Source organism: Schistocerca americana, chromosome 6, assembly GCF_021461395.2.
Source record: "Schistocerca americana isolate TAMUIC-IGC-003095 chromosome 6, iqSchAmer2.1, whole genome shotgun sequence".
NCBI classification, from domain to species: Eukaryota; Metazoa; Arthropoda; class Insecta; order Orthoptera; family Acrididae; genus Schistocerca; species Schistocerca americana.
In genome coordinates this window covers 499,375-514,839 of record NC_060124.1, presented here as the reverse complement: position 1 = coordinate 514,839, position 15,465 = coordinate 499,375, and the positions used below count along the sequence as shown (strand labels likewise).

At 46.5% G+C, this 15,465-nt stretch overlaps 1 protein-coding gene across 1 annotated transcript; it reads right to left on the bottom strand.

Annotated features, from left to right (window-relative positions):
• Positions 1–14,408: 14,408 nt before the first annotated feature.
• LOC124619648 (translation initiation factor IF-2-like) lies at positions 14,409–15,275 on the bottom strand. The gene has a single exon (XM_047146178.1). It carries the CDS (start codon positions 15,273–15,275, stop codon positions 14,409–14,411), a length of 867 nt encoding a protein of 288 aa, XP_047002134.1.
• Positions 15,276–15,465: the final 190 nt, after the last annotated feature.

The following is a 15,465-nucleotide window of genomic DNA, read 5'->3' as shown; positions in this document are numbered from 1 at the left end:
CTTCACACCCTACTTGAATTTGTTCTTAGAATCTTCTTCTTTGTCCTGAAACAGTTGTCACTGTGAACTTCAGTGGCACCTCAAACCATTACATCCTTTTCTTAGTCTCTTCTGACACCCTAATGATTCGGACATCATAACAATTTTTTTCAAGATCTAAAAGAAGCATCGTCACACCGCAACGAACCACAGATACACTAAGTGCGTCAGCCAACAAATCTAAAAATGTCGTGGTAAATGTCTGATGCAAACATATTTCGTCGAACTAGAATTTAAGTTTTATCGAAACTTCAAAAGAAGTTGATGTTTCAAATTTGTGCGTAGTCATAAGTAACCCTCACCATCACTACACAGCCCATTACAAAATGATCTGCCGTAACAGTAAGGTAAGCCAAAACGACGTTTTGTAATCAGCGAGAAGGCCGTGGTGGCCGAGCGGTTCTAGGCGCTGCAGTCTGGAACCGCGCGACCGCTACGGTCGCAGGTTCGAATCCTGCCTCGGTCATGGATGTGTGTGACGTCCTTAGGTTAGTTAGGTTTAAGTAGTTCTAAGCTCTAGGGGACTGATGACCTCAGATGTTAAGTCCCATAGTGCTCAGAGCCATTTGAACCATTTTGTAATCAGCGAGAAATATAACTATAGCGATAGTGGACTATGTGCCATTAAGAGAAACTCATTACACCAATGCTTTGCAGCTGTTGTCGATTATAATAGCTTATATCACCTCATAAGCTTCATTTCGATTCTTTTCAAAGAGAGTTGATTAATAAATTTTACTTAAGAGGAAAATAATAATACTGAGAATGAACATTGCAGTAACTTATTTTGTATAGATAGTACGGTACTGTTGTACTGTCAGAAGAGGTCGTCACTCTTTAGCTTGGGTACCAGGGGAATTTGTCAACAACGGAATATCCTACGTCATTAGGCGGGCAGTGGCGTAGCAACATTGCTATTTCGAATTGTGTTGCGTAAACACATTGTCTGTGCTTGTGTGATTTTCGTAGTGCTATTCCATGTGTTCTAGGGAGTCTTTTTGGTGGGATAAGCTCATTAACTGAATATCTGAATTGCTTTTCGAGAACAGACTTCCGACAGAAGAACTTCGAAAGCCAGCGTTGGGTGTGACGCAGTACGGAACTGTAAGAGAACATCATCCATCGGTGATCTGTTTTCCGTTAACGTCACTGTAAACTACTGTGGCTGAGCGCTTTAGCACATGCATGAAATTGATTGTATTTGATTTTATTTGGATGTTTAATGGCACCATCTACATTTTAACGAGAAAGGGAAAAGAAAACCTTTCCAGTGATCCGGCTTGACCTTCAGCCTATGAGAGCAGTTTTACAAACTTGTGTCCATGATTTCAGTAACTGATGTACCCCGCTGAGCTCTTTATATCCTTCAAATTCCTAAAGGTGTATATGTCCACTATCAAGAGGATTTAGGGGCTACGTGCCGGCTATATTCTGCGTCATATTACCATAATATATCACATCTTATGTCGTACATGTTGTGTAGATTGCCAAGGTTCTTTATATTGATCATAGTCAACGAAGACCAAAAAAGTGGGGTGAAAATTGATATTGTTGAAAATTTGTGCTTGGTGGTAGCAGGGACTGATATGAATATTATACTTAAAAATCCGGACCGGCGAGATCTGAGCTAGAGCGTATGGGGGCTAGATGGAATGGGATGGGGTGAGGAAGATAGGGGGGTGGGTGGAAGATGAATTTCTTATTTATCTTAAATACATTGACACGGGTTGCTTCAACAAAAATGTATTCCAGTAATCAGTAAGCTACATTATATTTACTAGGAAAATTGTCCTATTCAGTTCTTTTTAGCACGGTGGTGTTGATAGTTTGATGACACACACGTGACGGAATGCAGTTAGCTGGTATTTTATCAAACTCTACCCTCTTCGTTAGTCTGCATACTGATGCACTACCAGGCGATTCCCCCCCTCTTTCTCCTCTACTTTGACATGAGGAGCTACACTAAAAACTGCCACTTTTGACCACGGTTTTATTAGGTCTCTTTCTTGCTCTCTATCTGTATCTCTCACTCCATCTCTCTCTCTCTCTCTCTCTCTCTCTCTCTCTCTCTCTTTCTCTCTCATACACTTACACATATTTCGTTGCACAATGAGAGCGAGACATTTATTTTGGTAAAAAGGGCCTTGCCGCCAAAAGACGTATATCTAGTTTCGAATATGACAGCAGTGAACAACATTAGAACATTCGACTTCATTTTACATTTACACAGTGCGTGCCATAACAGCATGTCGCACCGGTTCCGATAAAGTGGACCAGAATGTTTTCTCCTTTAAAGGGTCCATCTGTGTATCAACATAATCTGCCCTCTTTAGTACAAAAATACGTTCACAGTGTAGCAAGCTCTTACATTGCGTTGTGAAGTTGATAACTGAGTAGTGAATGATGCAAAGTGAAGGCGAACCAACTTGGGTTGGACGTCGGCAGTTGATCACTTACGAGCCACGAAAAGAAACTCGAAACAAATTCAAAACTTCACAACGCAACATGGAGGCTGGACAGAGTAAAATGATACCCACCTGCTACTAAGGAAACTAATGTTGTGTGTCTATTCACACAAATCACATTTTCTTCGAGTGGAATCCATGCCAAAAAAAAAAAAAAAAAAAAAAAAAAAAAAAAAAAAAAAAAAAAAAAAACCTTGTTTCTGTTGTAGATGTTTTGACATTTTTCAAGGATTCAGGGTTTTCGGGAAATCCTTTACGTTTTCAGGAAACTATGGAAAATATAGTATGGATAATTTGTATCAGAAAGTGATTTAGGAAGTGCTTCAGTGACCTCGATGTGACTTCTCTAAAGTTTTATTAGAAGGAAATGGTGCAGATACGTAAGGGGATTAATTAAGGATTCTACTATACATCTGATGTGTTGCAGTGGAAATGAGTTACACTTTATTGCTTCTTACCTCTTAATGGGTATATTTGGATTCAGAATTTTGTTAATTACGTTACTTGTTTACTACTGTAAAGCTAATATCTTTATGTGTCTACGGATTTTTAGGTTTTCTGACATTATGTTCAAAAAAATGGCTCTGAGCACTATGCGACTTAACTTCTGAGGTCATCAGTCACCTAGAACTTACAACTAATTAAACCTAACTAACCTAAGGACATCACACACATCCATGCCCGAGGCAGGATTCGAACCTGCGACCGTAGCTGCTGCTTGGTTCCAGACTGCAGCGCCTAGAACCACACGGCCACTTCGGCCGGCCCATTATGTTCAAAAGAATTCCCTATTTACTGATTACGTCTGTCTTCTTGATGCTGAAATAGTAGTCGAAATTTCCATTAATATCTATCAAAAATTTGCCTGGCGTTATTAATAAACTTACCTCACTCTGTCCCTGCTTTCCGAATATTTGGTGTACGTACCTGACCTACGAATTGTGTGCAAAGCCTCACGTCTCTAAGAATTTCGTATCATCACACAACATTTCACGTTCTGAACATACAAACATGTGTGTACATGTTCTTTAACACGGATCTTAATGCTCTTAGGCGACGCAATATTTACTGCTGCAGACACATTTCGATTTTGTTTCGAAACGCAGCTGCACCTTCTGCACGTCTGCACGTTTCCTTTATTTCCTTCATTGCTTCTTCAGTGTACAGATTGAACAGTGGGGCGGAAAGACTACATCCCTTTTAATCCGAGCGCTTTGTTCTTAGTCATCCACTCTTATTATTCACTCTTGGCTTTTGTACGTATGTTACCCGTCTCTCTCTATAGCTTACCCCTATTGTCCTCAGGCTTTCGTACAACCAGCGTTGTTTTACATTACGAAGGCTTTTTCCAGCTCGACAAATCCTGTGAACATATCTTGGTTTTTCTATTGTCTTACTTCTATTGTCAACCACAGCCTGAGAATGCGTCCCAGGTGTTTTTAACTTTTCTAAGGCGAAACTGATCGTCATCTAGTACACCCCCAATTTTCTTTTCCGTTCTTCTGTATACTATTCGTGTCACCAACATGGATGCATGTGCTATTAAGCTGATTGTGCGGTAATTATCGCACTTGTCAGCTCTTGCAGTCTTCGGAATTGTGTGTATGATATTTTTCCGAAAGTCAGATGGTATCTCGCCAGACTCTTCTACACACAACGTGAATAGTTGTTTTGGTGCCATGTCCCCCCAATGGTATTAGAAGTTGTAATGGAATGTGGTCTATCCCTTCTGCCTTTTTTGATATTATGTCTTCCGGAGCTCTTTTAAATTCTGATTCTAGTACTGGATCCCCTATCTCTTCTATCGACTCCCATTTCTTCTTTCATCACATCAGACAAATCTTCCCCCTCATTGAGGCCTTCAGTGTACTCTTTCCACCTAACTGCTCTCTCCTCTGCATTTAACAGTGCAAATTCCGGTGCACTCGTAATGATACCACCCTTGCTTTTAATGTCAGTGAAGGTTGTTTGACTACCACGTATGCTGAGTCAGTCCTCCTGACAATCATTTCGTTTTCAATCTCTTCACGTTTTTAATGCAGCCGTTTTGTGTTAGCTTATCTGCACTTCCTATTTAGTTCATTCCTCAGCCAATTGTATCGTTGCATACCTGCCTTTTTCTGATCACTTTTATAGTTTCTGCTTTCATCGATGAGCTGAAGTATTTCTTTCTTATCCACCGTGTCTTCGCAGTTACCGTCTTTGTACCTATGTTTTTCTTTAGAGCTTCTGTGATTGCCCTTTTTTTAGAGATGTCCATTCCTCTTCAACTGCACTGCCTACTGAGCTATTATTTATTGCTGCATCTACAGCCTTAGAGAACTTAAAGCGTATCTCGTCATTCCTTAGTACTTCTGTATCCCACTTCATTACGTGTTGCTTCTTCCTGACTAATCCCTTGAAGTTCAGCCCACTCTTCATCTCTACTATATTGTGATCAGTGCCTATATATCCTCCTGGGTACGCCTTACAATCCAGTATGTGATTTCGGAATCTCTGTCAAACCATGATGTAACCCAACTGAAATCTTCCCGTATTATCCTACCTTTTGCAAGTGACCTCCTTCCCTTGTGGTTCTTGAACAGAGTTTTCTATATCACTAGCTGAAATTTGTTACAGAACTCAATTAGGATTTCTACATTCACATTCTTGTCCGAAGCCCATATTCTCCTGCAGCCTTTTCTTCTACTCCTTCCCTAACAACTGTATTCCAGTTCCCACGACTATTACATTTTCATCTCTATTTATGTGTTGTATTACCCTTTCAGTGTCCTCATACACTTTCTCTATCTCTTTATCTTCAGTTTGTGACGTTGGCATGTATATCCGAACTATCGTTCGTCGTGTTGGTTTGCAGTCGATTCTGATAAGAACTACTATATCACAGTAACAGACTGTTTGCCTTACCTTCCCATTTATAACGAATCCTACACCCGTTATACCGTTTTCTGCTGTTATTGGCATTACCCTATACTCATCTGACCAGAAATTCATGTCTTCTTTCTATATCACTCCACTGACCCTTACTGTATCTAGATTGAGCCTTTGCATTTCTCTTTTTAGACTTTCTACCTTCCCTACTACGATCAAGCTTCTGACGTTCCACGCCTCGACTCGTAGAACGCTATCCTATAGTTGAGTATTCAGTCTTTTTCTCATGGTCACCTACCGTTGACAGTCCCCTTCTGGAGATCCGAGAGGGGGACTCTTCCGGAATCTTTCGCCAATGAAGAGATCATTATGACACTGTTTCAGTAACAGGCCTCATGTCCTCTAATTTGATGCAGTGGTTTCCATTGCCTTTCGCATCCTCATGCCATTGACCATTGTTGATTCTTTCGCCTTTAGTGGTAGCAGGCGGAAAGAATGTATATACTGACATACAGCAGATACATCTACTGAATATGAGTGTAGGGCTCCGATTACTAAAAGCTTAGTAAAATGTGGAGTGAAATAGAAATAACATACCTTGTCGACACTGTAGACACACTCAGCTGCTCAGTCCTTTTTATGTAGTTTACAGATTGCGCCCAGAATTTAGGAGATAGACGCCCTTCAATTTGATATGTTTAATGCAGGGAGATAAAAACAAAAATGCTACTAGACTCCTGTTGCCTCCACGGTAATTGAATTTATTGTGCTGTTTCACTCCCTGTGATTATAGTAATTGCAACCGGTACCATTAAGAAGTGGTAGAAGACTGTTTACTGGGTCCTTATTAAACACGATTTCCGTAGGCTCTACCGACTCGGAGATTCTGTGTCTTTCGCCCGCCAGAGCTTCGCATTGGAAGGTTAGATGTGGAGCAGTTTCGTCTTCCTCACTACGTAGTCCACATTTAGCGGATTTCTCCTCTGTGTCCTCGCGTGCTGATGTTTTACGAAGTTCGATGGCCAGTCATGAGTTCTACTACGAGTCTGATTTGTTTCCTGTTCAAGTTCATTAATATAGAACTTCTTTTGAAATATGGATCTGCCAACATTCGCTTGCCAGTTTCTGATTTTGGATATTAGTCCAACATTCTACGCGCTGTCTCCTGATTCAGTAACATGGTGTTGATTGTATCATCATCTAAGGTTGCCGGCCGGAGTGGCACAGCGGTTCTAGGCGCTACAGTCTGGAACCGCGTGACCGCTACAGTCGCAGTTTTGAATCCTGCCTCGGGCATGGATGTGTTTGCTGTCCTTAGGTTAAGTTAGGTTTCAGAAGTTCTAAGTTCCAATGGAACTGATGACCTCAGAAGTTAAGTCCCATAGGGTTCACCGCCATTTTAACCATCTTCGGTTATGCAAGTACCGGTCCAATAAATGGATTCATCACCCCTGTCGTGGCCATTCTGTTAGCTTGTTCACTGCCACTAGTTCCTGAATGACCAAGGACCCACAGCAGGTTTACCCTATTGCTTTCCCCTAGTCCCCGAAGGTTTTCATTGCATTTGGTAATGACCTTTAATCTTGACGCAGAGGCTGATAGATATTTCACAACTGCTTAGCAATCTGAATAGATGAGTAACATTCCCACTATATTTTAGTTTCTGTAAGAAATTTAGCCTTACTTTACCTCAAACTCTATACAAAGTAATGAACGTATTACCTAATAATGTCCTTGCAATCTGTTATCCACCTTCAACTCGCTTGCTAACCTACCACAAAACATAACCTAATTTGAACTGAACCGTAACTGGTTTGAATACAAGTTCTCTTTACACTAAATATGTAAGTGTGGTAAAACAACAAGTTCCTAATCAAAATTTCCACTTACCTAGCGTCCTGTGACAACACTGGTACAGATTTCTCGAAAGCACAAGAGCAAATGGCAAGCAGGCAGCAACTAATCTAGATTTCTGTTTCGAAATGAGATTTCCAAACAATATTCAATCTGTTGCGTATCTCATGGTGAATGATGATTTACAAAGTGTACAATGATGACACAGAATTTCTATAAAAATATAAGAGCTCTAAGCTCTGTAGTGGTGTAGAACGTATGCAGTTGGAGTGATATAGGCCCTCTGATAAGTATAGATACAAGACTGACAGGTGACTCGTACGTAAGCATTATGTCTGATCGCCTGCATCCCTCCATGTACATTGTGAATCCCTACAAACTTGGGGAATTACAGCAGGACAATGTGACGCCCCGCACGTCCAGAATTGCTACAGAGTAGCTACAGGAATAGTCTTATGAGTTTAAACACTTCCCCTGGCACCAAACTCACCAGACATGAACATTTTTGAGCATATCTGGGATGCATTCCAACGTGCTGTTGAAAAGAGATCTCCATCCCGTCTTACTGTTACTGATTTATGGGAAACCTTGCGGGTTTCATGGTGTCAGTTCCCTCCAGCACTACTTCAGACATTACTCGAGTCCACGTCACGTCATGTAGCGGCAGTTCTGCGTGCTCGCGGGGCCCTACAGGATATTAAGCAGGTGTTCCAGTTTCTTTGGCTCTTCAGTGTACAGGAAGGAAAAATTTTGATATTTAAAGGAACTGGGTTGCTGGATCTGCACATTTATGATAGTTGAATAAATATTAAATAAATTCGCCATATTTACTTGTTGCACAACGAATACCAGTAGGACATAAAAATGGAAGTTTGCGAGAGAATATGTAAACACTTGCTGTGGTAAAAATATCACTTTTATTAAAGACACAACTGAACAAACTAGTAAACTAAACAACTAATGAGTGGGTGATGGCTGGTTTTTTTAATATTGCTCTCGTCTGGGTTAGAAAATAAAAACTGCATGTTGGAGACCCTGTCATGCTGTGTCATTAATTATTAATGAGGTCAGGGTCAGAGGGCGCTTTCAATTGCGACATTCACGCACATACACACATACAGTAGAGATTCGGGCAAATATAAGAATAAAGAAGTTAACAAGAGTTCATCAGTAGGAATGAACTGTTAAAAGTTGCAAAATACAAGAGGTTCTGAGACTAATTTGGAACATTAATCCCAAGAATCCGTAACTGCGACATGTAACGCTTCTCACAATCCACTAACACGGGGTCATCAGAAACAACATTCCTGTATAATATGGGTGGGAAAATCCAGAATAGCTAAACAAATTGGACAGGATATATTACCGTGAGACACGATCTGTGAGGGTAAGGCTTTGAGATCCGTACTTAACACATGCAGAGACAACAAAGACACTTGGGAACTAGATAATGAACTGAAATCGAAATTAGAAATGTTTCAGAAACCTGTTCAATTATGCTATACTTGTGGGATCAACAACTTACTAATTCAGACTGAAATGATAAGATATATTACGCGCCATGTGTTCGAACAGGGTGGACCAGGACAATAGCTTGCATGGGTAGATATATGGAACTATTGATAATGTTCGTAAATTAGCAAGAAAAATTCCATATACCGCTCAACGAGCCATGAACGATCAAAGCAAGACGTTAATTTTGACTGGAGCTGAAATCTACAAAAATAACACAAAGAGTTAACTGCGAATAGGCACAGTCACACTTAGTCGTTGCCCCGTCTCGCGTTTGTGGACTCTCAACTGCGCGGTCATCAGCGCCCGTCCAGTGTCCCAATCTTTATACAGTCCAATTTCAGACACGTTCAAAAATGATGATGAAATGATAGGGACAACACAAACACACAGTCCCCGGGCTGAGAAAATCCTCAACCAGGTCGGGAATCGAACCCGTGATCCAGAGGCAGCACCGCTAGCCACTTATTTTTCTTAAACATTCATTTAAGGAACTATGTTACACATTCCAAATACATATTAATTACATATACTAACGATGCACACATTTATACAGGAAATGATTTAAACAAAAACAGTTTTATAATTACAGTTATGCTGATGTTAACGAAATACAACAGAAGTTTGTGTTACTGACTAAATTACCAGAAAGAATTCATTTGAATACCAAGAAAAGTTGCACAGGTACAGGTGGAGTGATTGTCGGTCGACCATTTTGTGATGGCGCGGGCACTGGAGTTGGGACATTCGCATATATCATCCATCTATGTGGCCCTGCATCATTTACTAAGCAGTGCCGTGAGATGACTGAACTATTAGTAGAGTACTGATGTACAGCAGGATGTTTGCCTTCCACCAAAGGGCGAGTATCGACTCTACCCCAGCGTTGCCACCGCAGGAAGCGATCTTGGAAAAACTCCCTCCCCCCCCCCCCCCCCCACACCATCACCGTTGTGCGGGGGTATGGACCCTCTATATCGTCAGAGGAGCACTCTTTGCCACCAGGCGTCAGGTATCGCGGCCTGCCGTCCAGTTCCCACGGGGTACCTCGTGGAGCTGGTGCCGCCGTAGCATCCGCTTACAATGGGCATCAGCCGGCGCACGTTTCCCCTGCGGTTAGCAGGGTCCACAGCACTTGGCTCGGGCTAGCCAGGCCTTGCCCATCGTCGAGCCTGGGGTGTCCCGGGTTCTTGGCCTAGAGTCCAGTCATGGCTTAGTCATCGCTGGCCCACGAGTCGGCGTCTGAATCATTGCTGTTGGCCTCCGGAGTCATGTCGGGGTCGTGGAGCATTCCTGCTCTTTCCCTCACGAGTTCCAGAGCCCTCCGCTGCAAGTATTGTTCCAACGCCTGTGCAGATATTGCAGAGGCAAGAGTGTTGAGCACCCTCCAGTGCTCTCTGCTCCGGAGTAGTGCTCTAACGTCTCTGTTAGGGGGCAGTTCACCTTCCCGCGCTTCAGCAAATTGTGGGCAGTTCCACAGTGTGTGCTCCAGGGATCCTTCCTCGCCACAGTCGCAGTCTGTGGATTCTCTTTTGCCAGTCCTACACAAATAGGTGGAAAAAGGGCCATGTCCCGTCAAGAAGTGCACTAGTCCCCATGAGGGTTTCAGAAACCGGAGTCTCATCCGCTCTCTCTCATTGGGAAATATGTGGTGCACGCGCCCACTTGTGCGGAGCACGTCCCACCTTTGCTGCCACTCGTCAAGGAGCCAGTTCCGGACTTCAGCAACACTGACTGCCGGTTGGTCTAAGATGTTATTGACCCCTTCTGGATTGCCCTTCCGGAGCCAATACAGCGCACCCCTTTCCCTGACCAGCAGGTTAAGTGGGGGGATTGCTGTGATGACAAGTAGCACATCGGTGGGTGTCGTGTTGTATGCTCCAGTGAGACGCACCAGCGCTTGGCGCTGCAGCCTCCTCATCGCCGTCGCAAGTTTTCTCTGTCTCAGTCTATGAGCCCAAACACTCGATCCGTAGGCCGTGATGGCCACGAGGATGCTCGAGTGATATAGCCTCAGCGTTCACAACGGCAGGTGGAACTGCTTGTTTGCAATACTGGCTATCTTGTGAAAAAGGGCTTGGCCTTTGCGACATACGATCTCGATGTGCGCAGAGAACAGTCTGGACTCATCGAGGTGGACTCCCAGATACCTCATCATGCGTGTTCGCCTGATGGCTCCATCGTTGACATCGCCAGCGATTCTGAGTACAGGGTCCCGCGCCAAATGGCCGTGTAACAAGATATGCACAGAATGAGATTTTGGCTCTCATATCAGCGCACACTCCGCTGCAAACTTACTGCCAAAGTTTGCAGGAGAGCTTCTGTAAAGTTTGGAAGGTAGGATACGAGATACTGACAGAAGTAAAGCTGTGAGGACCGGTCGTGAGTCGTGCTTCGGTAGCTCAGTTGGTAGAGCACTTGCCTGCGAAAGGCAAAGGTCCCGAGTTCGAGTCTCGGTCGGGCACACAGTTTTTATCTACCAGGAAGTTTCAAGATATACACGGTCTTCTCTGCAGACAGCCTCAGCTTCACTTTCTGGCACCACTGCTGCAGTGCATTGAGCGCTGCGTTGCAGTTTACATCCAACATTACCCGAGAGTCACCTTCTATCACTAGAAGGAAGTCATCGGCGTGCGCCACCACGCCTCGCACTTGTCGCAGTTCTCCAAGTTCCTCCAGCACTGGCTCGAGGCCTACATCCCAGAATATGGGACCGCAGACTGAGCCCTGTGGGCATCCCTTAGTGATCGACTTCTCAACCACCCGCCCCGGGCACCGAAAGACCGCCCGCTGGTCACGGCAGTAGTCAAGCAGGCACCGGTACAGGGTCCCAGGACATTTCAACTTCCTTAGGCTGTCGAACAGTGCCGGCCACCATAGGTTGTCGAAAGCCCCGGCGATGTCAACCATTATCCCCGCAACGTACTTAGCTGTAGATATGTCCACCAGCAACATTGCCTTGCTTTTAGCATCTTCCGTACACAGGCCCCTCCTGTATCTGTACTGGTCAGGACTTCATCCCCTAAGCTCCCGGTGTTGCTCTAGCCAGAGGCATAGGAGCTTCTCCTGGAGCTTGGCCATGGAGTTCAAGAGACAGATGGGTCGGTATGATTTCGGCACTTCCGGATCCTTGTCCTCACCCTTTCACAGACTGACCACTTCAGCCAACTTCCACGACACTGGTACCCGTCCATGACGTAAACACTCATTGTAAAGGTTTGTCAGGCAAGGGCAGATCTCCGCGCACGAGGCTTGGAGAACCTCGGCAGTGAGTCCATCATGGCCCGTCACCTTTTTACAGTGGAATTCAAGAATTGCAACGGTAACTTCACGTTCAGTGAATGGAGCAACCGGCGTCTCATCGGCATACACCTCATGGAGTTGTCGCCTCAGATTCCCCTGTTCCTCATCGTCATCTTCGCTACTATCATCGGGCAATAAGGCACTCATGAGGTGCTCAGCTGACTCTTGCCAGTCCCTGGTGTGGCTGCCATCGATCTTCCTTAGGGTCGACAGGACCGTTGGTGACCGAACTTTCGACGCAGCAATCTTGTACGGCGTACCCCAGGGGTCAGCCGCCAGACTGTCGCGAACGAAAGACTGCCAACTATCAGTCCGTACCGTGTGCAGTGTCCGCTTAAACACCGCCTTGGCCCGCCTGTACCGCGCGAGCGTGGCCTCAAGCATGTGATGGCCTTTGCTGCGCTGGCAGTGCCGCCGCGCCCTTCTGCATTCGCGTAGGAGACGCTGCAGCTCAGGGTTCCAAGGCGCCTTACGCGTTTTCCCTGTGTGGGCCAACGGGACTGCACCCGTTGCTGCTGTCTGTATGGCTACCGTCAGATCCTCTGCAGCTTTGTCCACGCCGACAACGCGATCCGTTGGCCAATTCGGTACCACTAGATTTCCTCTTAGTCGATCCCAATCAGCCTTTCGCCAGTTGCACTTGACGATGCCGTTCACCTGGTCTTGAGGAGGAGGCTCCCCATCATAGGCTACAGTGAATGTGATCAGATTGTGGTCACTTAGTGTCGTTCCCCACCATACCTTCCAATTCTCCGCACAGAGATCCGCGTGTGCACTCTTGAGTGTCACATCAATGTTCGAGGTCGCCCCTTGGCGACCTTCGAAAGTTGGTGGGAAGTTTGGTCGGTTCAACACTTCTAGTCTGAGCTCGTGAATTGCTTCGGCGAGTCTCTGACCTCGCCTAGCGGCGCGTCGCGCGCCGAGAGGCGTGATGTCACTGTGCCATAGGGGTGACGTGGCGTTTGCGTCCATTGTGCAAATGAGCAACTCATTGCGGTAGAACCCAACCGCCTCTTTTAACTGGTCAATATACGGTCTCTCTCTGTGCCTGTACTGGAAGTACATGTTGAGCACGAGACAGGTGAAATCGCCAGTGTTTATCCCGGCTAACACCATGCATCTGTTGCTTAGATGCGCCACTTTGACTGCTCTGAGAGATCGATTTAGCACAACGATTGCTGCCATAGGATGCTCTCCCCCAGCCAGGATCTGAGCTGTAGTCGGCATATATCGGATCTTTCCGTCCCTAGGTAGGGCTCTTGCAGATATAGAATGTCTAGAGACTCCTCCTCGACTCGGCGTCGTACCTCGTGCATCACCGCTTGCGTTCGCGCGCAGTTCAGCTGTCCTATTTTAACCGACACGGGCATTGTGATTTTTCACAGTCCGGTCGGCAACAGGTGAGGCAGCAGCCGGTAAGGAGACGGTTGACGACAGGTCTTGTCACCCATACTCTTTCCTCTGGATTTTGTGTTGAGTGAGAATCTTGTAATAGTCACACTCCTTACCTGGCGTTACGCATGTGCGGTTACGCTTTTTGCACGGGATGCAGACCGCTCGGTCCCCCGCCTTTCTACAATCCTTTTTCATGTGGCCGTTTTCGCCATAGTGCCCGCATGTTATTATACTCGGATCCTGCTTGCAGAACCTTTTCGAGTGATTCACATCCTGGCACCACGCGCAGACGACTAAGTACAGGTAGTCATTGACTGGCATGGACTCGAAGCCCGTGTACAGTCGTTTCTGCCTTAGAATGGCGACTCTGAGTCTGGGGCTAACTTCCACCACGAGATGTGATGTTTGTCTGCCATTTGGTCCAGTCCGGAACTTCGGCTTAAACTCCTGGCGGAATTGTGTTTCCGAAAGTCCTCCAAGGTCGTTTTGCTTTCGAGTTAGTTCAACCACAGCCTCATTCTTCATTACACAAAAGGTACATGATATATGACTATCTGCGGATTGAGCTTTTTCGGCAGCTCACACTTCAGTGCTTCTGTCAGTTGGGTGTTTGCTAGAAGTTTCTGGCGATCAATCTCGGACGCCACGTCAACGATGAGCATCGGGCTGTTTGTGGCGACCCGTGAGAACTTCACACCTTCGACCTCTGGCTTGATCAGGGAGGTGAACATCTTTTTCACTTCTGTGCCGCTTTCGTTGCCCTTAGACTTGATGAAGAGCGTAGCCTTCTCAGTCTGGGCCTTTGTTATCATCGCCTGCGTCTTCCATTCTGAGGAGGGTGGAGTGGCGGCAACTTGTGCAGAGGTCTTGGGCGGCGCTGGGGTCACCGCCTTCGTCCTCGACAACTCCTCCTCCAAGGCGTCCACCCTTCCTGTGAGGGCCGACTGCGCCATGGCCCAGTCAAACAATTTAGCTCTTAGTTGTCTCTTGAAGTCCCCCAGATTCGTCTCCTCGACCAGTTGCCACGGTTTGAGAGTGTCGTCTACGAGCTTCAGGACGTCCTCGCGCCGCGTCGCGATAAGCTTCACGGTCGCAAGATCGCTGGGGCTTGCCTTGTATCGGGACGTGCCGTCCTCGACTGGGCCGCTGGGCTGTTGCCCGGCTACCTTCGCCGGTTTCTGCGCGCTTTTCGCCGTCTCCGATGGTTGCGACTTCGGCCGTGCGGCCGCCGTCTCTCCCGCCGGGCGAGTCTGGGTGGACGTGACAGCACCGACTGGGCTGCTGGGTTGTTGCCTGGCTACCTGCACCAGCTTTGGCTCGCCGCGAGGCCTTCGTCTTCGCCTTCGGTTCGGACTTCCCCGTTGCGCCGTCCCCGACTGGGCCGCTGGGCTTGCGCCCAGCTACCTGCGCCGGTTTCGGCTTGTCTCCCGCCTTAGGCGCCGCTTTCGGCGCCGGCTGGCGGGGTGGTGGCATTATCTCGGTGGCAGCGTCCGCACCCTGCGATCTCTGCTTGAACAGTTTCCGCAGGTGATTCTTCTGCTTCCTTACCTTTGCCTTGCGTTCCTTCTCGCTGTCACTTTCACTCGTGTCAGCGAGTCTCCGTGCCAGCGTCTCGCTTGCGGCAGTCTTAGCGCTCCGTACACGAGGTGTGCGGAACTCCAATTCTGGCGCGCTAAGCACAGTGTCATTGCCTTGTGACTTAAGGGCCTCCGACTGCCCTTGTGTTGGGAGTTCGTCATGACACGAGGTGTCGGACTCACTCCCCGAGTGGTCGGTGTGTTGACTCGGCGAGGGCCCACCGGTTTCATCGGGACAAGGTTGGTTGAGAGAATCCATGTGGTTCCCACGATCAGCTAGGGATATAAGTCGTCCGCCCAGGCGTCGACCCGCTCACCTGGGTAAGCCTTATACAACAGAGGGTCGGCTGGTCCTCTGAGGTGACTGACTCACGACTGTTCACAACTCAACAGCCTTGCGCCCCATAGCCGCCAGCTAACGCAGAGGGTGAGGGGTGATTATAGAGATT